This window comes from Silurus meridionalis, chromosome 24 (genome assembly GCF_014805685.1).
Source record: "Silurus meridionalis isolate SWU-2019-XX chromosome 24, ASM1480568v1, whole genome shotgun sequence".
NCBI classification, from domain to species: Eukaryota; Metazoa; Chordata; class Actinopteri; order Siluriformes; family Siluridae; genus Silurus; species Silurus meridionalis.
In genome coordinates, this window is record NC_060907.1 from 21,138,007 (window position 1) to 21,162,436 (window position 24,430).

Genomic DNA, 24,430 nt, shown 5'->3' on the forward strand with positions numbered 1-24,430 from the left:
ACAGAAGTGTGAAGATCCGTGAATGTAATCATTTGTTATTGCGTAATATGTTACAATATAAATGATATAATGAATATAAATGAATATAAATGATTTTCATTTTTTAATAAAACATTTTTAAAAAGACAGATGTATAAAGGAAGAGAAATGTAACATAACAACCAACTAAATATCACAACGAGCTTCTAAACACATTTTAACTTATGCAGTCTGTAGACAAACCTCATGCGTTTAATTTTATTGATGAGTAAACACTCTCTCAAAGTCAAAAAATAAATAAACATTTTCATCTTATTTTCAGTTTAATTTTATTTGCAGGGAATTAATTTTATTTCACCACAGTGTTATTATTTAAAATATATGTGTATGTAATTTTAAACATTTGAATTGATGATTGTGGCGCCCCCTAGCGTTCTCTTGGGCCCATATGCCTGGCATACTCTGGATGCGGCGCTCTCACTGCTGCGGCCCGGGTTCTATCCCCGGTCAGGGAACCAACCCCAGCCACTCACACTCCCAAGCCCGGATAAATGAGGAAGGACATCCAGCGTAAAAACCAAATCAAATATGCGGATGATCCGCTGTGGCGCCCCCTAATGCGAGGAGCCGAAAGAAAGTTTTATTATTATTATTAGGGGAAAGCTGATGCATAAAACGAACTGGATAATAAATATTTTATGGAGACTGTAATATTAATAAATACAAAATTCTTTATAAAACATGATCACATTTTAAAGGTTTATAAATAAGTCGTTATTAAGAATTTTGTCCACGTATTTATCAATGCGGAACTGAGTGACTGAGCGACCAGTTTCCAACCGGACGGTATATAGTGTAACACCGAGTCGGGGACGTTCAGGTTGAGGGTTAAAGGTTGTTTTGGGGGTTGATTTGAGATAAACCGGATTAATAAAAGTGTTGTAGGATGTATGTGAACATGAAGCTTCTGTTCCGGAGCCCCACAGTGTGTGTTTTCTCCCGCCTGTGTGTTAATCACCGCCCTGTGTGGAGAAGCTCTGAGCTCAACAGTGTGAGGAGAAAATACACTTCACAGCGGAAGTCAGTTAGAGTGGGTTGTGCTTCCGGTTTCTGGGGTGATACTGCTACTGCAGGTAACATCTTCACCTCGACCTCCAGCTGCATCTATATCTCCACCTACACCTTCATCTATATCTCCACCTCCACCTTCATCTATATCTCCACCTTCATCTATATCTCCACCTTCATCTATATCTCCACCTACACCTTTATCTATATCTCCACCTACACCTTCATCTATATCTCCATCTTAACCTACATCTATATCTCCACCTACACCTTCATCTATATCTCCACCTTCATCTATATCTCCACCTTCATCTATATCTCCACCTACACCTTCATCTATATCTCCACCTACACCTTCATCTATATCTCCACCTACACCTTCATCTATATCTCCACTTACACCTTCATCTATATCTCCACCTACACCTTCATCTATATCTCCATCTTAACCTACATCTATATCTCCACCTACACCTTCATCTATATCTCCATCTACACCTTCATCTATATCTACACCTACACCTTTATCTATATCTCCACCTACACCTTCATCTATATCTCCACCTACACCTTCATCTATATCTACACCTTCATCTATATCCCCACCTACATCTATATCTCCACCTACACCTTCATCTATATCTCCACCTACACCTTCATCTATATCCCCACCTACATCTATATCTCCACCTACACCTTCATCTATATCTCCATCTACACCTTCATCTATATCTCCACCTACACCTTTATCTATATCTCCACCTACACCTTCATCTATCTCCACCTACACCTTCATCTATATCTCCACCTACACCTTTATCTATATCTCCATCTACACCTTCATCTATATCTCCACCTACACCTTCATCTATATCTCCATCTACACCTTCATCTATATCTCCATCTACACCTTCATCTATATCTCCACCTACACCTTCATCTATATCTCCACCTACACCTTCATCTATATCTCCATCTACACCTTCATCTATATCTCCACCTACACCTTCATCTATATCTCCACCTACACCTTCATCTATATCTCCACCTACACCTTCATCTATATCTCCATCTACACCTTCATCTATATTCCTACCTACATCTATATCCCCACCTACATCTATATCTCCACTTACACCTTCATCTATATCCCCACCTACATCTATATCTACACCTACATCTATATCCCCAACTACATCTATATCTCCATCTACACTACATTTATATCTCCACCTACACTTTTAGCTATATCTCCACCTACACCTACATCTATATCTCCATCTACACTACATTTATATCTCCACCTACACTTTTAGCTATATCTCCACCTACACCTACATCTATATCCCCACCTACATCTATATCTCCATCTACACCTACATCTATATCTCCATCTACACTACATCTATATCTCCATCTACACCTACATCTATATCTCCATCTACACTACATCTATATCTCCATCTACACTACATCTATATCTCCATCTACACTACATCTATATCTCCATCTACACCTACATCTATATCTCCACCTACATCTATATCTCCATCTGCACCTACATCTATATCCCCACCTACATCTATATCTACACCTTCATCTATCTCCACCTACATCTATATCCCCACCTACATCTATATCCCCACCTACATCTATATCTCCACTTACACCTTCATCTATATCCCCACCTACATCTATATCTACACCTACATCTATATCCCCAACTACATCTATATCTCCATCTACACTACATTTATATCTCCACCTACACTTTTAGCTATATCTCCACCTACACCTACATCTATATCTCCATCTACACTACATTTATATCTCCACCTACACTTTTAGCTATATCTCCACCTACACCTACATCTATATCTCCACCTACACCTACATCTATATCTCCATCTACACCTACATCTATATCTCCATCTACACTACATCTATATCTCCATCTACACCTACATCTATATCTCCATCTACACTACATCTATATCTCCATCTACACCTACATCTATATCTCCATCTACACTACATCTATATCTCCATCTACCTACATCTATATCTCCATCTACACTACATCTATATCTCCATCTACACCTACATCTATATCTCCACCTACATCTATATCTCCATCTGCACCTACATCTATATCCCCACCTATATCTATATCTCCATCTACACTACATCTATATCTCCATCTACACCTACATCTATATCTCCACCAAACTTACATTTATACCTTTATCTACACTACATCTACACTGGAGATCAAAATTAGAGAACAATTTATAAACAGTTGAACAATTCTGAAATAATGTGATCTTCACTGCTCAACAGTTGAAGGAGTTTTTGTCCTGTCTATACCATGCTACCAGAACACCTTTTCCACAAAATAACTAAGGCATTTAAAAAAAAAACATTATTTTGCAGAAAACACACTGATCATAATTAGAGAACAACAATGACTGTAGCATGAAAAAAGATTACAACAAAATGTTCTGAAGGTTACAACAGTCAGCAATTAGTAGGAAGTGTCCAGGTCTCTGCTCTGAATGACTTCAGCACATCTGCAGCCACAGGACAGCACGAGTCTCTCACACTGCTCTGGTGTGATTTTGGTCCACTCTTCTTCCAGTCTCCTCCACAGTTCGGTGACTGCAGTGGGTTTCTTGGCCATAACTTTGTCACCAAGGATTTTCCAGAGGTTCACTTTTCACTGACTTCTTTACACACTTTGGGTTCAGTCTTTCTCCAGTTTGTCACCGAACATAATGTTTCCCATCGAACCCAAATAAATTAAACTTGCTTTCATCACTGAAGTGAACTTCGGACCAGTTCTCCTCTGTCCACACAACATGCTTAGTCTAGTCTTTTGATTCTTTCTGCTAATGAGAGGTTTGGTCACTGCAGAGTGGCTTTCAGTCCTAATGCTCTTAAACGTCGAGACACTGTATGACGAGACAGATCCTTACCCTGTTCAGCGCTGAACTGGTGAGCAATTCCAGCTGCAGTGTGGAAACGAGTGCCCATTGAGATCCTCCGCAGTATCCTGTCCTCTATTGTATTTGTCTTCTGTGGACGACCAGCCTTCTTGGTGGACTTGAATGAGTTTGTGACGTTGTAAAGATTTCAATATTCTTGAAATCACAGTTTTGGAACGACCAACTTGTCTTGCTATGGCTGATAGGGTCGTCCCTTTGGCCTTCATCTGGACAACCTGCTGCCGGAGGCTTTCAGTCACTTTAGAACGGCCCACCATCTTGCAGAGTCAGTGAAACTGGAAGTTAGGCTGCCAGTTAAATAGGGGTTTACAGATAATCAAGGACATTAGCACCAGGTACCAGATTAACACCAATAACTGGGAGGAATCTGAAAGTGTTCTCTAATTTTTTATTGTTTTTGTTCTAATTCAGTGTGTTTTCTGCAAAATAATGTTTTTTTTAAATGCCTTAGTTATTTTGTGGAAAAGGTGTTCTGGTAGCATGGTATAGACAGAACAAAAACTCCTTCAACTGTTGAGCAGTGAAGATCACATTATTTCAGAATTGTTCAATTGTTTATAAATTGTTCTCTAATTTTGATCTCCAGTGTATATCTCCATCTACACTACATCTATATTTCCACCTACACCTTCATCTATATCCCCACCTACATCTATATCTCCATCTACACTACATCTATATCTCCACCTACACCTTCATCTATATCCCCACCTACATCTATATCTCCACCTACACCTTCATCTATATCTCCATCTACACCTACATCTATATCTTCACCTTCATCTATATCTCCATCTACATCTATATCTCCATCTACACCTTCATCTATATCTCCATCTACACCTTCATCTATATCTACATCTACATACATCTATATCTCCACCTACACCTTCATCTATATCCCCACCTACATCTATATCTCCATCTACACTACATCTATATCTTCACCTTCATCTATATCCCCACCTACATCTATATCTCCATCTACACTACATCTATATCTCCACCTACACCTTCATCTATATCCCCACCTACATCTATATCTCCACCTACACCTTCATCTATATCTCCATCTACACCTACATCTATATCTTCACCTTCATCTATATCTCCATCTACATCTATATCTCCATCTACACTACGTCTATATCTCCATCTACACCTTCATCTATATCTACATCTACACATACATCTATATCTCCACCTACACCTTCATCTATATCCCCACCACATCTATATCTCCATCTACACCTACACCTTCATCTATATCCCCACCTACATCTATATCTCCATCTACACTACATCTATATCTCCACCTACACCTTCATCTATATCCCCACCTACATCTATATCTCCACCTACACCTTCATCTATATCTCCATCTACACCTACATCTATATCTTCACCTTCATCTATATCTCCATCTACATCTATATCTCCATCTACACTACGTCTATATCTCCATCTACACCTTCATCTATATCTACATCTACACATACATCTATATCTCCACCTACACCTTCATCTATATCCCCACCTACATCTATATCTCCATCTACACCTACATCTATATCTTCACCTTCATCTATATCCCCACCTACATCTATATCTCCATCTACACTACATCTATATCTCCACCTACACCTACAGTACAGACCAAAAGTTTGGACACACCTTCTCATTCAAAGAGTTTTCTTTATTTTCATGACTATGAAAATTGTAGAGTCACACTGAAGGCATCAAGGGCTATTTGACCAAGAAGGAGAGTGATGGGGTGCTGCGCCAGATGACCTGGCCTCCACAGTCACCGGACCTGAACCCAATCGAGATGGTTTAGGGGTGAGCTGGACCGCAGAGTGAAGGCAAAAGGGCCAACAAGTACCAAGCATCTCTAGGGGAACTCCTTCAAGACTGTTGGAAGACCATTTTAGGTGACTACCTCTTGAAGCTCATCAAGAGAATGCCAAGAGTGTGCAAAGCAGTAATCAAAGCAAAAGGTGGCTACTTTGAAGAACCTAGAATATGACATTTTTCAGTTGTTTCACACTTTTTTGTTATGTATATAATTCCATATATAATTCCACATGTGTTAATTCATAGTTTTGATGCCTTCAGTGTGAATCTACAATTTTCATAGTCATGAAAATAAAGAAAACTCTTTGAATGAGGTGTGTCCAAACTTTTGGTCTGTACTGTATATCTATATCTCCACTTACATCTATATCTCTACCTACATCTATATCTCCATCTCCACCTTCATCTATATCTCCACCTTCATCTATATCCCCACCGACATCTATATCTCCATCTACACCTTCATCTATATCTTCATCTACACATTTATCTATATCTCCATCTACACTACATCTATATCTCAACCTACACCTTCATCTATATCTCCATCTCAACCTACATCTATATCTCCACCTACATCTATATCCCCACCTACATCTATATCTACACCTAATTCTATATCTCCACCTACATCTATATCTCCACCTTCATCTATATCTACACCTACACCTTCTTCTATATCTCCACCTTCATCTATATCTACACCTACACCTTCTTCTATATCTCCACCTTCATCTATATCCCCACCTACATCTATATCTCCATCTACACCTTCATCTATATCTCCACCTACATCTATATCTGCATCTACATCTATATCTACACCTACATCTATATCTCCACCTTTATCTATATCCCCACCTACATCTATATCTACACCTACATCTATATCTCCACCTTTATCTATATCCCCACCTACATCTATATCTACACCTACATCTATATCTCCACCTACACCTTCATCTATATCTCCACCTGCATCTAGACCTGTAGAATTGAGACACACACACACACACACACACACACACACACACACACACACACACACACACACACACCTTAGTGTAGAGTTGTGAGTTCTCTCTTCACATGATTAAAAACATCTCGGACACATTTCCTGACTGATTGGTCTTGTTCCTCTTTATGTTCTTCTGCAGTTCCTCAGCTCCTGCATGGAGGGAAGCTGGACTTTCTTGTGTTTGATTATCTGTCAGAGATCACCATGTCGCTCCTAACAGCAGCTAAAGCTAAGAGTCCTGTATGCACATGAACACACCCACAATTACACTCACACTTACACACACATGCACAAACTTTCACACACACACACACACCTAAACACACACATACCCACACTTACACCTACACTGCACATACCCACATTTACACTTACACACACACACACACACACACACACACACACGTACACTTACACATGCACAAACTTACACCTACACTCACACATAACCACACTTACACTTATACACACACACACACACACACACACACACTTACACATGCACAACTTACACACACACACACACACACACACACACACACACACACGTACACTTACACATGCACAAACTTACACCTACACTCACACATACCCACATTTACACTTACACACACACACACTTACACATGCACAAACTTACACACACACTTTCACCTACACACACACATACACGTACACTTACACATGCACAAACTTACACACACACACTCACACACATACCCACATTTACACTTACACACACACACACACACACACGTACACTTACACATGCACAAACTTACACCTACACTCACACATAACCACACTTACACTTATATACACACACACACACACACTAACACTTACACATGCACAAACTTACACACACACACACACACACGTTACACTTACACATGCACAAACTTACACCTACACTCACACATACCCACATTTACACTTACACACACACACACACTTACACATGCACAAACTTACACACACACTTTCACCTACACACACACATACACTTACACATGCACAAACTTACACACACACTCACACACATACCACATTTACACTTACACACACACACACACACACACACACACACACACACACACACACACACATACACGTACACTTACACATGCAAACTTACACACAGCTACACACACATACCCACACTTACACCTACACACATACACACACACACACATACCCACACTTATCCACACTTACACCTACACTCTCACATACCCACATTTACACTTACACACACACACACACACACACACCTACACTCACACACACACCAACATTTACACTTACACTCACACACACACATACCCACACTTACACCTACACTTACACACACACATCTAGACTCACACAACACACACACACACATTTACACTTACACTTACACACACACATTTACACTTACACTTACACACACACAAAACTACACTCACACACACATACCCACACTTACACCTACACTCACACACAAACCCACACTTACACCTACACTTACAAACACACACACCTACACTCACACACACACATCTAGACTCACACACACACACCCACATTTACACTTACACACACACACAAACACACACTCACACACTAACATGTACACTTACACATGCACAAACTTACACACACATAACCACACTTACACCTACACTTACACACACACACACACCTACACTCACACACACACACTTACACCTACACTCACACACACACATCTAGACTCACACAAACACACACACACATTTACACTTACACACACACACACACACACACACACACACACACACACACAACTACACTGTAAACACTGTAAAGCTGCTTTGAGACAATGTTCATTGTAAAAACGTGCAATATAAATAAACTTGACTTGACTTGAAACTTGAACATATACAGTGAGGAAAATAAGTATTTGAACACACTGCTATTTTGCAAGTTCTCCCACTTAGAAATCATGGAGGGGTCTGAAATTGTCATCGTAGGTGCATGTCCACTGTGAGAGACATAATCTAAAAAAAAATCCAGAAATCACAATATATGATTTTTAAACTATTTATTTGTATGATACAGCTGCAAATAAGTATTTGAACACCTGAGAAAGTCAATGTTAATATTTGGTACAGTAGCATTTGTTTGAGGTCAAACGTTTCCTGTAGTTTTTCACCAGGTTTGCACACACTGCAGGAGGGATTTTGGCCCACCTCCACACAGATCTTCTAGATCAGTCAGGTTTCTGGCCTGTCGCTGAGAAACATGGAGTTTGAGCTCCTCCAAAGATTCTCTATTGGGTTTAGGTCTGAGACTGGCTAGGCCACGCCAGAACCTTGATATGCTTCTTACAGAGCCACTCCTTGGTTATCCTGGCTGTGTGCTTCGGGTCATTGTCATGTTGGAAGACCCAGCCTCGACCCATCTTCAATGCTCTAACTGAGGGAAGGAGGTTGTTCCCAAAATCTCAATACATGGCCCCGGTCATCCTCTCCTTAATACAGTGCAGTCGCCTGTCCCATGTGCAGAAAAACACCCCAAAGCATGATGCTACCACCCCATGCTTCACAGTAGGGATGGTGTTCTTGGGATGGTACTCATCATTCTTCTTCCTCCAAACACGCTTAGTGGAATTATGACCCAAAAGTTCTATTTTGGTCTCATCTGACCACATGACTTTCTCCCATGACTCCTCTGGATCATCCAAATGGTCATTGGCAAACTTAAGACGTGCCTGGACATGTGCTGGTTTAAGCAGGGGAACCTTCCGTGCCATGCATGATTTCAAACCATGACGTCTTAGTGTATTACCAACAGTAACCTTGGAAACTGTGGTCCCAGCTCTTTTCAGGTCATTGACCAGCTCCTCCCGTGTAGTTCTGGGCTGATTTCTCACCTTCCTTAGGATCATTGAGACCCCACGAGGTGAGATCTTGCATGGAGCCCCAGTCCGAGGGAGATTGACAGTCATGTTTAGCTTCTTCCATTTTCTAATGATTGCTCCAACAGTGGACCTTTTTTTCACCAAGCTGCTTGGCAATTTCCCCGTAGCCCTTTTTCAGCCTTGTGGAGGTGTACAATTTTGTCTCTAGTGTCTTTGGACAGCTCTTTGGTTTTGGCCATGTTAGTAGTTGGATTCTTACTGATTGTTTGGGGTGGACAGGTGTCTTTATGCAGCTAACAACCTCAAACAGGTGCATCTAATTTAGGATAATAAATGTAGTGGAGGTGGACATTTTAAAGGCAGACTAACAGGTCTTTGAGGGTCAGAATTCTAGCTGATAGACAGGTGTTCAAATACTTATTTGCAGCTGTATTATACAAATAAATAGTTTAAAAATCATATATTGTGATTTCTGGAATTTCTTTTTAGATTATGTCTCTCACAGTGGACATGCACCTACGATGACAATTTCAGACCCCTCCATGATTTCTAAGTGGGAGAACTTGCAAAATAGCAGGGTGTTCAAATACTTATTTTTCTCACTGTATATATATACAAACACACACACACACACACACACACACACACACACACACACACACACACACACTTTTCATAACACATCGCCACATAAACCTCATATGACTGATCTGTTTTCTCTTGCAGAATATGGGGTTTGCTCCAGATTTCCTTCTTACTGCTATTTCTCCCTTCATCAGAGAAATCAGCCAGAAAGGTATTACTGTGAGGGTTTCTGCAGGGGGGAGTACAGGGGCAACTGCAGGGGAGTACAGGGCAAATGCAGGGGAAGTGCAGGCGACTGCAGGGGAGTACAGGTGTAAGTGCCGGGGAAGTGTAGGCGAGTGCAGGGCGAGTACAGGGGAAGTACAGGGCGACTGCAGGGGAGACTGCAGGGGAAGTACAGGGGTGACTGCAGGGGAAGTGCAGGTGCAGTGCAGGGGAAGTGCAGGGGAAGTACAGGGGTGACTGCAGGGGAAGTGCAGGGGTGACTGCAGGGGAAGTGCAGGTGCAGTGCAGGGGAGTACAGGGCGACTGCAGGGGAAGTACAGGGGTGACTGAAGGAGACTGCAGGTGCAGTGCAGGAAGTACAGGGGTGACTGCAGGGGAAGTGCAGGGGTGACTGCAGGGGAAGTGCAGGGGAAGTGCAGGTGCGAGTGCAGGGGGAGCAGGCGAGTGCAGGGGAGTACAGGGCGACTGCAGGGGAAGTACAGGGGTGACTGAAGGAGACTGCAGGTGCAGTGCAGGGGAAGTGCAGGGGAAGTGCAGGGGAAGTGCAGGGGTGACTGCAGGGGAAGTGCAGGTCGAGTGCAGGGGAGTACGGGCGAGTGCAGGGGAGTGCAGGGCGACTGCAGGAAGTACAGGGGTGACTGCAGGTGCAGTGCAAGGGCGAGTGCAGGGGAGTGCAGGGCGACTGCAGGAAGTACAGGGCGACTGCAGGGGAAGTACAGGGCGACTGCAGGAGACTGCAGGGGAAGTACAGGGCGACTGCAGGAGACTGCAGGGGAAGTGCAGGTGCAGTGCAGGAAGTGCAGGTGCAGTGCAGGAAGTACAGGGGTGACTGCAGGGGAAGTACAGGGGTGACTGCAGGGGAAGTGCAGGTGCGAGTGCAGGGGGAGTACAGGGGCAACTGCAGGGGAGTACAGGGCGACTGCAGGAGACTGCAGGTGCGAGTGCAGGGGAAGTACAGGGGTGACTGCAGGGGAAGTGCAGGGGTGACTGCAGGGGAAGTGCAGGGGAAGTGCAGGTGCAGTGCAGGGGAGTACAGGGCGACTGCAGGGGAAGTACAGGGCGACTGCAGGGGAAGTACAGGGGTGACTGAAGGAGACTGCAGGTGCGAGTGCAGGGGAAGTGCAGGGGAAGTGCAGGGGTGACTGCAGGGGAAGTGCAGGTGCAGTGCAGGGGAGTACAGGCGACTGCAGGGGAGTACAGGGCGACTGCAGGAAGTACAGGGGTGACTGCAGGTGCAGTGCAAGGGCGAGTGCAGGGGAGTGCAGGGCGACTGCAGGGGAAGTACAGGGCGACTGCAGGGGAAGTACAGGGCGACTGCAGGAGACTGCAGGGGAAGTACAGGGCGACTGCAGGAGACTGCAGGGGAAGTGCAGGTGCAGTGCAGGGGAAGTGCAGGTGCAGGGGAAGTACAGGGGTGACTGCAGGGGAAGTACAGGGGTGACTGCAGGGGGAAGTGCAGGTGCGAGTGCAGGGGAGACTGCAGGGGAAATTACATGGGCGATTGCAAGGGCAGGAGCAAGATCAGGGAGAAGACTAAAGGTGAGAGCAGGGATCAGAATTTTAACATCTGTTCCTGATATACACTCATTTATTGGTGTGTGGGGGTGTGTGTGTGTGTTTGTGTGTTTAGGTGTTCGTGTTGTTAGTAATGCCGGTGGTGTGAATCCTCTCGCGTGTGCAGCTGCAATACAGAACATAGTGCAGGAGGCAGGGCTCAGTTTGAAGGTTGCTGTGGTAACTGGTGATGATCTGATGCCACAGGTGAGAAACACAACGTCCTCCTGATGTGCCTGAGATGTGCACAGTGTGCTGCATAATCAGAGAAACAAACTCAGGTCCATCAGCACAATGTTGTAGATCTCTGCAGCACACTGGACTGGGAAGGAGCTGTGTCTGAGGTGGAGATGGAGATGCAGACTCCTCTCCAGCCTGGGGGAAGTTTTTTAGGCTTTAGGTGAAAGCTGTAAAAATTGCTGCACTGTTTTCTCTCTTTAGAAAGACTCATTAAATTTATTGAAGATGGCAGAGACACAAGAAAAGAAACCACTTCCTAAAATGGTCCACAGTATGAACGCGTATCTGGGGTAAGATCTGATTTTTTTACAATACAGACTTTACACATTGGTGTTTTTTACTCACTTCAGATACTCACACTGCACACATGAGTTTGGCTCATCACCTCTAACCCTGTGGAGGTTCACACAAGATCAGAACACTGTAAACTGGATGTCCTGATTTTTCATGGTGTCCCTCCACAGTGCGGTTCCTATAAAGCGCTGTTTGGACCTGGGTGCTGATATCGTCGTCACTGGCCGGTGTGTGGACAGTGCACTGGTGCTTGGACCCCTCATGCACTCAGTACGTGTAAAGTTTATTTAACAAAACTCATCAGGTTAAAATGCACAGTCTTTCTGAATGTCTGCTGTGAATCTGTGCTGCGTATCAACACGACTCCTTCTGAACTCATCACGTTTCATACCATGTTACATAAACACTTCAGACACTAAATCTGCTTAAATGTGTTTGTGTGTGGACAGTTCGGCTGGGAGCAGGGTAACTTTGACCTCCTGGCTGCTGGAAGGTAAATACACACACACACACTACAGTAAATTGTGTGTTCTTTGATCCATTTCATTATAAATATTCTTTATATAATTATTGGTAAAAGATGAATCTGAACAGAGAGATTTATAATGATGTTCACCACAAACCCAGTACTGATAGAAGGGCTTTAAAGGCTTTTGGCAGGGTGTGGGTGTGTGTGTGTGTGTGTGTGTGTGTGTGTGTGTGTGTGTGTGTGTGTGTGTGTGTGTGTGTGTACTGATATTAGAGTGTATGTATTTGACAGTGTAAATGATTAACACTGGTATCTTTAGCCTGGCAGGTCACCTGATCGAGTGTGGAGCCCAGGCAACCGGTGGCATTTTCACCGACTGGCACAAGGTCCCTGACTGGTACAAGACACAAATTCACTCTCTCAAGTTCTCCCTCAGACCACACTTTCTTCTGAAACCTCACGTCACACTGAATACTCACCCACACACATGGGTGTAAATTTCATTTAACAGTAGGGGGGGATAAAATATAAAATCTTTCATGAGCAATTTTTGAAGGGGGACAAATAATAGTCAAATTGTACTTACAGTATAAAGAGACAGTGTCCCCACAGTGAAAAACTCTGTTTCTATCATTGTTATTGTAGCATAGTGACTGCATCAGTTACAATGGTAATTCAAACTGCTTTACATAAACAAAGTAAAACTATCATAAAAAAAATAATCACAACAATAAAAACAAGTAATTAAAAGAAGGTTTAAAATGTAATTTAAAATTTATTAAGACACTTAAGAACAGAATAGAAATTGATTATACAAAAAATACAGTGGGGTCAGTTCGGATGTAGCACAGTGCTCATTTAATAAATGCACAACTAAACAATATGCTAATTGTGTGTTAATGTTAAATGAATATTATACCAAGTCACCCCAAATAAAACACTGCATGTGAAACGGCTTTGGCGTGTTAGCTGCAGTGCACTAGTACATTAGTTGCAGTGCACTAGTACATTAGTTGCAATGTTAGTTACAGTGCACTAGTACATTAATTGCAGTGTTAGCTGCAGTGCACTAGTACATTAGTTGCAGTGCACTAGTACATTAGTTGCAGTGTTAGTTGCAGTGCACTAGTACATTAGTTGCAGTGTTAGCTGCAGTGCACTAGTACATTAGCTGCAGTGTTAGCTGAAGTGCACTTGTACATTAATTGCAGTGTTAGCTGCAGTGCACTAGTACATTAGTTGCAGTGTTAGCTGCAGTGCACTAGTACATAGTTGCAGTGTTAGCTGCAGTGCACTAGTACATAAGTTGCAGTGTTAGCTGCAGTGCACTAGTACATTAGTTGCCGTGTTAGCTGCAGTGCACTAGTACATTAGTTGCAGTGTTGGTTGCAGTGCAATAGTACATTAGCTGCAGTGCACTAGTACATTAGTTGCAGTGTTAGCTGCAGTGCACTAGTACATTAGTTGCAGTGTTAGCTGCAGTGCACTATTACATTAGTTGCAGTGTTAGCTGCAGTGCACTAGTACATTAGTTGCAGTGTTAGCTGCAGTGCACTAGTATATTAGTTGCAGTGCACTAGTACATTACTTGCAGTGTTAGCTGCAGTGCACTAGTACATTAGTTGCAGTGTTAGCTGCAGTGCACTAGTACATTAGTTGCAGTGTTAGTTGCAGTGCACTAGTACATTAGTTGCAGTGCACTAGTACAGTGCACTAGTACATTAGTTGCAGTGTTAGCTGCAGTGCACTAGTACATTAGTTGCAGTGTTAGCTGCAGTGCACTAGTACATTAGTTGCAGTGCACTAGTAGTACATTAGTGTCAGTGCACTAGTACATTAGTTGCAGTGTTAGCTGCAGAGCACTATGCTACAAGTTATTGTAAACAAGCTAACGTTCACTAGATAAGTGATATTTTAATCGCTAATAGAGCAGATTCATGGAAAATTACAACCGTAATCAGCATTTTTGCCGCAAATAATTTATGAATGAGTCTGCATCAACTACATTAAAGAGAATCGCTTTATTTAAAGTGAATAAAATCCCCTAGTTAATGGAGTTAAACATTATTTGAGTCACAGACACACACCTGACTCGTGTGTAGAGTAAGTGAGATAAACACACACCTGACTCGTGTGTGTGTGTGTGTGTGTAGAGAAGGTGAGATGAACCGCACACCTGACTCGTGTGTGTAGAGAAGGTGAGATGAACCGCACACCTGACTCGTGTGTGTGTGTGTGTGTGTGTAGAGTAGGTAAAATTATCCGCACACCTGACTCGTGTGTGTAGAGAAGGTGAGATGAACCGCACATCTGACTCGTGTGTGTAGAGAAGGTGAGATGAACCGCACACCTGACTCGAGTGTGTAGAGAAGGTGAGATGAACCGCACACCTGACTCGTGTGTGTAGAGAAGGTGAGATGAACCGCACACCTGACTCGTGTGTGTAGAGAAGGTGAGATGAACCGCACACCTGACTCGTGTGTGTAGAGTAGGTGAGATGAACCGCACACCTGACTCGAGTGTGTAGAGAAGGTGAGATGAACCGCACACCTGACTCGTGTGTGTAGAGAAGGTGAGATGAACCGCACACCTGACTCGTGTGTGTGTGTGTGTGTGTGTGTGTGTAGAGTAGGTAAAATTATCCGCACACCTGACTCGTGTGTGTAGAGAAGGTGAGATGAACCGCACATCTGACTCGTGTGTGTAGAGAAGGTGAGATGAACCGCACACCTGACTCGTGTGTGTAGAGTAGGTGAGATGAACCGCACACCTGACTCGAGTGTGTAGAGAAGGTGAGATGAACTGTGAGGAAGGGGGGCCACTGTGAGGAAGGGGAGGGGGAACTCAACTGTTTCTAAATGCATTTTTGCGTTTTTTTTTCATACTTACACAATTATTTTAGGTATACATACATATATTTTTCATATAATAGAGAGTGCGATTTTTTTTTTTTTTATATATTTTTTGGGGGACAACCATGATGATAATTTATACAGTTATTAGCCAATTTCATTAAATGCATTATCCTTTACTATCCTCAGAATGAGATGAGTAATAGAGCTGCATACACACCTTTATCTTTTACACATTTCCTCTCTTCTTCATTCCTTACTTTATCTGAATTGGGCTCCTGAGGGTTTATACCTTTTCTGTAATTTCAATTTGGGTTCAGCTCTCCTTATTGCCGTGACGTCACTGCCCACGCCTCTCCTTTCTGAGTGTATGATTGAGGGAACTTCCACGGGCAGTGGGTGCAACACTCCAAGTCCCAACCATCTTCATTCAGCATGACTACTTCTTTTTCTTTTAGCTTCTCCCATTAGGAGTCTCCACAGCAGATCATCCGTCTCCATACCCCCCTGTCCTCTACATCTGCCTCTTTCACACCAACTACCTGCATGTCTTCCCCCACCACATCCATAAACCTACTCCTTGATCTTCCTCTTTTCCTCCTTCCTGGTGTCTCCATCCTCAGCATTCTCCTACTGATATACCCCATGTTCCTCCTCTGCACATGTCCAAACCATCTCAATCTCACCTCCCTCACCTTGTCTCCAAAACGTCCTACAGGCACTGTCCCTCTAATAAACTCATTTCTAATCCTGTCCATCGTCGTCACTCCCAATGAACATCTCAACATCTTCAGCTCTGCTACCTCCAGCTCCACCTCCTTTACTCAATGCCACTGTCTCTAAACCATGCATCATCTCAGGTCTCACCACAGTCCTATAAACTTTCCCTTTCACTCTCACAGATACTCTTCTATCACAAATCACTCCTGCTATCACTCTTCTCCACCCACTCCACCCTGCCTGCACTCTTTTCTTTACTTCTCTAACACCCTCTCCATTACTTTGCATTGTTGACCCCAGGTACCTGAACTCCTCCACCTTCTCCACCTCTTCTCCCTGCAACCACACCACTCCACTGCCCTCCCTCTCATTCACACACATGTACTCTGTCTTACTCCTACTGTCTTTCATTCCCCTTTTCTCCAGCGTGTACCTCTACCTCTCCAGGATCTTCTCCACCTGCTCACTACTCTCACCACAAATCACAATATCATCCACAAGCATCATAGTCCATGGAGACTCCTGTCAGACCTCGTCCGTCAACCTGTCCATCACCACTGCAAACAGGAAAGGGCTCAGAGCTAATCCTTGATGCAGTCCAACCTCCACCTTGAACCAGTCTGTTGTTCCTACTGCACACTTCACTGCTGTCACACTGTCCTCATACATGTCCTGCACCACCCTCACATACTTCTCTGACACACCAGACTTAATCATACAATACCACAACTCCTCTCTCCACCCTGTCATACGCTTAATCCACAAACACACAATGCAGCTCCTTCTGACCTTCTCTATACTTCTCCATCAACATTCTCAAAGCAAATAATGCATCTGTGGTGATCTTCCTCGGCATGAAACCATACTGTTGCTCACAGATGGTCACCTCTTCTCTCAGCCTGGCTTCCACTACTCTTTCCCATAACTTCATGGTGTGACTGATCAACTTAATTTCCCTGTAGTTACTGCAGGTCTGCACATCTCCCTTATTCAGATCAGTACCAGCACACTCCTTCTCCTTTCCTCAGGCATCTTCTCACCTTCCAGAAGCTTGTTGAACAATCTGGTTAAAAACTCCACTGCATCTCTCCTAAACATCTCCACGCTTCTACCGGTATGTCATCTGGTCCAACCGACTTTCCACTCTTCATCCTCTTAATCGCTGCTCTCACTTCCTCCTTACTAATCCTATCCACTTCCTGCTTTACATCTCCACATCATCCAACCTTCTCTCTCTCTCATTTTCCTCGTTCATCAGCTGCTCAAAATACTCCCTCCATCTTCTCAACACACTCTCCTCACTAGTCAACACATTTCCATCTCCATCCTTTTATTGCTCTAACTTGCAGCACATCCTTCCCAGCTCGGTTCCTCTGCCTGGCCAATCGCTACAAATCCTTTTCTCCTTCCTTAGTGTCCAACTTCTCCTACAGCTCCTCATATGCCTTTTCCTTGGCCTTGTTCCTTGTTACCACATTATTATATTATTTACTTGTTTTGTGGAAGACCCGTGACACCCCAGGGAGACTGCGCAGGACACCCTGCCTAAATCCACTTCACACACACAATTACACACAGTCGGGGTTTCCACAGGGGCTTTAAAAGTCTTAAACTTCTGAAATGTACAAATCTCAGTTTTAGACCTTAAAATGTTTTCAATCTGACTTTGTGCAACCTGCAGAAACCCTGACACAGTGACCCAATGATTCCAAATTACACACAGCGACACACACGTCCTTCTGTACTGCTGATTATTAGGAATGTTTTGTTGTCTGTTTGTTAGTATGTTTGTTTTGTAGGAAGGTAAAAATAACAGAGAAAGAAATAAGAACATGTTGAAAATAACAAAGAATGGAGTATTTTTCCTCTTATAGGGATAACATTGGCTTCCCAGTGGTGGAATGTTCCTCTGATGGTTCCTTCACATTGTCTAAACCTCCTGGAACTGGTGGTCTGGTGTCCTTTGGTACAGTAGCGGAGCAGTTAGTGTATGAAATAGGAGATCCTCGTCATTACCTCCTTCCTGACGTCACATGTGACTTCTCACACGTCACCATCACCGAGATTCCAGGTGAAGAAGAGTGATATTGAATCTTCATCCATTATTCTTCTGCATTTCTTTATCATTCTATGTTTTTTTCTGATCTTTATTAGGGGGGTAAAGTTTATTAAATAATATCAATGAACTGTTTTAACGTCTCTGAACATCACACTCCTGCAGCAGCTTCTTACAACGTCTCTGAACATCACACTCCTGCAGCAGCTTCTTACAACGTCTCTGAACATCACACTCCTGCAGCAGCTTCACAACGTCTCTGAACATCACACTCCTGCAGCAGCTTCTTACAACGTCTCTGAACATCACACTCCTGCAGCAGCTTCTTACAACGTCTCTGAACATCACACTCCTGCAGCAGCTTCTTACGTCTCTGAACATCACACTCCTGCAGCAGCTTCTTACAACGTCTCTGAACATCACACTCCTGCAGCAGCTTCTTACGTCTCTGAACATCACACTCCTGCAGCAGCTTCTTACAACGCTCTGAACATCACACTCCTGCAGCAGCTTCTTACGTCTCTGAACATCACACTCCTGCAGCAGCTTCTTACAACGTCTCTGAACATCACACTCCTGCAGCAGCTTCTTACAACGTCTCTGAACATCACACTCCTGCAGCAGCTTCTTACAACGTCTCTGAACATCACACTCCTGCAGCAGCTTCTTACGTCTCTGAACATCACACTCCTGCAGCAGCTTCTTACAACGTCTCTGAACATCACACTCCTGCAGCAGCTTCTTACAACGCTCTGAACATCACACTCCTGCAGCAGCTTCTTACAACGTCTCTGAACATCACACTCCTGCAGCAGCTTCTTACAACGTCTCTGAACATCACACTCCTGCAGCAGCTTCTTACAACGCCTCTGAACATCACACTCCTGCAGCAGCTTCTTACAACGTCTCTGAACATCACACTCCTGCAGCAGCTTCTTCGTCTCTGAACATCACACTCCTGCAGCAGCTTCTTCGTCTCTGAACATCACACTCCTGCAGCAGCTTCTTACAACGCTCTGAACATCACACTCCTGCAGCAGCTTCTTACAACGCTCTGAACATCACACTCCTGCAGCAGCTTCACGTCTCTGAACATCACACTCCTGCAGCAGCTTCTTACGTCTCTGAACATCACACTCCTGCAGCAGCTTCTTACGTCTCTGAACATCACACTCCTGCAGCAGCTTCTTACAACGTCTCTGAACATCACACTCCTGCAGCAGCTTCTTACGTCTCTGAACATCACACTCCTGCAGCAGCTTCTTACAACGCTCTGAACATCACACTCCTGCAGCAGCTTCTTCAACGTCTCTGAACATCACACTCCTGCAGCAGCTTCTTACAACGTCTCTGAACATCACACTCCTGCAGCAGCTTCTTACAACGTCTCTGAACATCACACTCCTGCAGCAGCTTCTTACAACGTCTCTGAACATCACACTCCTGCAGCAGCTTCTTACGTCTCTGAACATCACACTCCTGCAGCAGCTTCTTACAACGTCTCTGAACATCACACTCCTGCAGCAGCTTCTTACAACGCTCTGAACATCACACTCCTGCAGCAGCTTCTTACAACGTCTCTGAACATCACACTCCTGCAGCAGCTTCTTACAACGTCTCTGAACATCACACTCCTGCAGCAGCTTCTTACAACGCCTCTGAACATCACACTCCTGCAGCAGCTTCTTACAACGTCTCTGAACATCACACTCCTGCAGCAGCTTCTTCGTCTCTGAACATCACACTCCTGCAGCAGCTTCTTCGTCTCTGAACATCACACTCCTGCAGCAGCTTCTTACAACGCTCTGAACATCACACTCCTGCAGCAGCTTCTTACAACGCTCTGAACATCACACTCCTGCAGCAGCTTCACGTCTCTGAACATCACACTCCTGCAGCAGCTTCTTACGTCTCTGAACATCACACTCCTGCAGCAGCTTCTTACGTCTCTGAACATCACACTCCTGCAGCAGCTTCTTACAACGTCTCTGAACATCACACTCCTGCAGCAGCTTCTTACAACGTCTCTGAACATCACACTCCTGCAGCAGCTTCTTACAACGTCTCTGAACATCACACTCCTGCAGCAGCTTCTTACAACGTCTCTGAACATCACACTCCTGCAGCAGCTTCTTACTAATAATCAGGAATCATTAATGTCATTGCAGGTGTTGAAGGCGGGGCTGTGAAAGTGGGTGGGACCAAAGGATCTCCACCATCAGGTGACTACAAGGTAATAAAAAATAAATAGGAATGAAAAACGAAAGTGACGTGTGTCTGAAATTTGTTCACGTCTCATCATCAGAAAAACACACGTATCTGATTTGTTTCCCCACGTCTGAGTTTTTCTGTTTTCTGTTGAGCTCCAGACTGCAACTAAAACAGTTACAACTTGCGAGTGATATTTTTGCTGAGACCTGCGACCATATAAATGTACACGTTATGACCCAATAATCTGCATGTTATGACTTTGTTCGTGTTCTGTGAGGAATTAGACAATCACATCGAGTTAAAACGGCAAAATAACCAGACAGTTCAAGCAAAACTCACCTTTCAGCATCAGAAAAAAACACGTCAAAACTAAACTGATCAGACTTTTTTCACACAGTCTCCATCTCTGTCCATCTCTCCGTCTCTGTCCATCTCTCCGTCTTTGTCCATCTCTCCCGCTGATGACACGCCTGGAGTACAAAGCAGGCTGCAGTTGTGCCAGTGTCCGAGAGAGGGAGAACGACAGATATCTCAGTGAAAACAATAATAAAAAAATGCCAAAAGACACTAAAAAACTTTTTAGATTTAAGAGTTTTCATGGCTGAGGTTTGATCACAAGATGCAGAAAATGTTCTGAGACTTCTGCTCTAAAGTGAGCAGGAACATTGTGGGGGAAAACTGATTTCATTACCCGAACAGATCATTTAAAAAGACACAGTGAGGAAACACGGCGAGAGTCAAAAAAATAAGAATGCTTGTGATCACATAATGGTGAAAAGTGCCACAGAAAACACGGTTAGCGATCGCAGTGTCTAAGAGAATGGAAAGAGCTGAAAATAAAATTCCACACCGCCTGCATGATCACTTCAGTTCCCAGGCCATGCTGTAAAAACATGGCAGATGCGCAGACGACAGGATGACTGGAAGGAAGTGTTCTACATTTTTGTGTGCCACTTTAAAATATAATTTGCTGCCAGTTGTTTTTCTCGTAGGAGGCGATGGTTCTTTATTTGATGTATTTGTCTGGAGCCCTGCTACGTGTTTGTGTGTTGACTGATAAAAGAGATCAAGAGAAAAGTCCCCAATTAAAGCACCATTCAGCTGCAATTGGATTGTTGTGATTAAAGCATCATCATCTCTATAATCATTGGTTCCACTATTAGAAGATATATGAGCTGTTCTGTGAGCAGTAATGCAGTGGATAATACAGTTCTCTTCTCGTCTCGGGGGCTGAAGGCTGTTTTTGTGTTTATAATTCTCTCTTTTTGAGGTCTGTGCCACGTATCAGGATGGTTTCCGAGCGACGGCGGTGTGTCCAATAGTCGGCCCCCGAGCTGCACAGAAAGCCAGAAAGACCGCGGAGAGCATCATCAAAAGGTGAGTAACATCACCAATTGCCTTTATACTGTTTGTAACACCAACACACAGATCATAAATAAACCATAATACACGTTTATACTGATCATTACTGCTCATTAAAACATTTTCATTTTCAAATCTCCTCAAATTGACATCCGTACTGTTCTACTCGCTGTCGTGTGTGTGTGTGTGTGTGTGTGTGTGTGTGTGTGTGGGGGGTTCAGAACCAGGAGGATGTTCAGACAGCTGGGTTTGGATGATTACACTGAGGTCAACATTCAGGTTCTGGGAGCAGATGATTCATACGGCCATCACGCTCTCAACACCGTACGTCTGTCTTTAATCAGCAATGCACTCTGTCTAATCATCACATATACCTTATACCTTATACTAACATAGAACTACCCCAATAACAACATATACCTTACACTAACATAAAACTACCCCAATAACAACATATACCTTACACTAACATAAAACTACCCCATAACAACATATACCTTACACTAACATAAAACTACCCCTATAATAACATATACCTTCTACTAACATAGAACTACCCCAATAACAACATATACCTTACACTAACATAAAACTACCCCTATAACAACATATACCTTACACTAACATAAAACTACCCCTATAATAACATATACCTTCTACTAACATAGAACTACCCCAATAACAACATATACCTTACACTAACATAAAACTACCCCATAACAACATATACCTTACACTAACATAAAACTACCCCTATAATAACATATACCTTCTACTAACATAGAACTACCCCAATAACAACATATACCTTACACTAACATAAAACTACCCTAATAACAACATATACCTTACACTAACATAAAACTACCCCATAACAACATATACCTTACACTAACATAAAACTACCCCTATAATAACATATACCTTCTACTAACATAGAACTACCCCAATAACAACATATACCTTACACTAACATAAAACTACCCCTATAACAACATATACCTTACACTAACATAAAACTACCCCTATAATAACATATACCTTCTACTAACATAGAACTACCCCAATAACAACATATACCTTACACTAACATAAAACTACCCCTATAATAACATATACCTTACACTAACATAAAACTACCCCTATAATAACATATACCTTCTACTAACATAAAACTACCCTATAATAACATATACCTTACTAACATAAAACTACCCCTATAATAACATATACCTTACACCTACATAGAACTACCCCTATAATAACATATACCTTACTAACATAAAACTACCCCTATAATAACATATACCTTACAATAACATAGAACTACCCTATAATAACATATACCTTCTACTAACATAAAACTACCCTATAATAACATATACCTTACACTAACACAGAACTACCCCTATAATAACATATACCTTACATTAACATAGAACTACCCCTATAATAACATATACCTTACACTAACACAGAACTACCCCTATAATAACATATACCTTACACTAACATAGAACTACCCTATAATAACATATACCTTACACTAACATAGAACTACCCCTATAATAACATATACCTTCTACTAACATAAAACTACCCTAATAACAACATATACCTTCTACTAACATAAAACTACCCCATAACAACATATACCTTCTACTAACATAAAACTACCCCTATAATAACATATACCTTCTACTAACATAAAACTACCCCTATAATAACATATACCTTACACTAACATAGAACTACCCCTATAATAACATATACCTTACACTAACATAAAACTACCCCAATAACAACATATATACCTTCTACTAACATAAAACTACCCCTATAACAACATATACCTTCTACTAACATAAAACTACCCTATAATAACATATATACCTTACACCTACATAGAACTACCCTATAATAACATATACCTTACACTAACATAAAACTACCCTATAATAACATATACCTTACAATAACATAGAACTACCCTATAATAACATATACCTTCTACTAACATAAAACTACCCTATAATAACATATACCTTACA

At 42.6% G+C, this 24,430-nt stretch overlaps 1 protein-coding gene across 4 annotated transcripts in view; it reads left to right on the forward strand.

Moving 5' to 3' along the window:
- Nucleotides 1–812: 812 nt before the first annotated feature.
- The window catches only part of lratb.1 (lecithin retinol acyltransferase b, tandem duplicate 1), a 56,922-nt gene continuing 33,304 nt past the window's right edge, over nt 813–24,430 (forward strand). For all 4 annotated transcript variants that reach the window (XR_006924148.1, XR_006924147.1, XR_006924149.1 and 1 more), the window contains exons 1-12: nt 813–1,112; nt 7,064–7,164; nt 10,538–10,607; nt 12,252–12,382; nt 12,617–12,705; nt 12,880–12,979; nt 13,159–13,202; nt 13,498–13,575; nt 18,625–18,821; nt 20,975–21,039; nt 22,288–22,394; nt 22,601–22,703. Coding sequence is in view for 1 of the 4 variants with exons in the window: in XM_046837522.1 (XP_046693478.1) it covers nt 926–1,112; nt 7,064–7,164; nt 10,538–10,607; nt 12,252–12,382; nt 12,617–12,705; nt 12,880–12,979; nt 13,159–13,202; nt 13,498–13,575; nt 18,625–18,821; nt 20,975–21,039; nt 22,288–22,394; nt 22,601–22,703 (1,272 nt within the window). In the remaining 3 variants the exon portion in view is untranslated. The remainder of the gene's footprint in view (nt 1,113–7,063; nt 7,165–10,537; nt 10,608–12,251; nt 12,383–12,616; nt 12,706–12,879; nt 12,980–13,158; nt 13,203–13,497; nt 13,576–18,624; nt 18,822–20,974; nt 21,040–22,287; nt 22,395–22,600; nt 22,704–24,430) is intronic.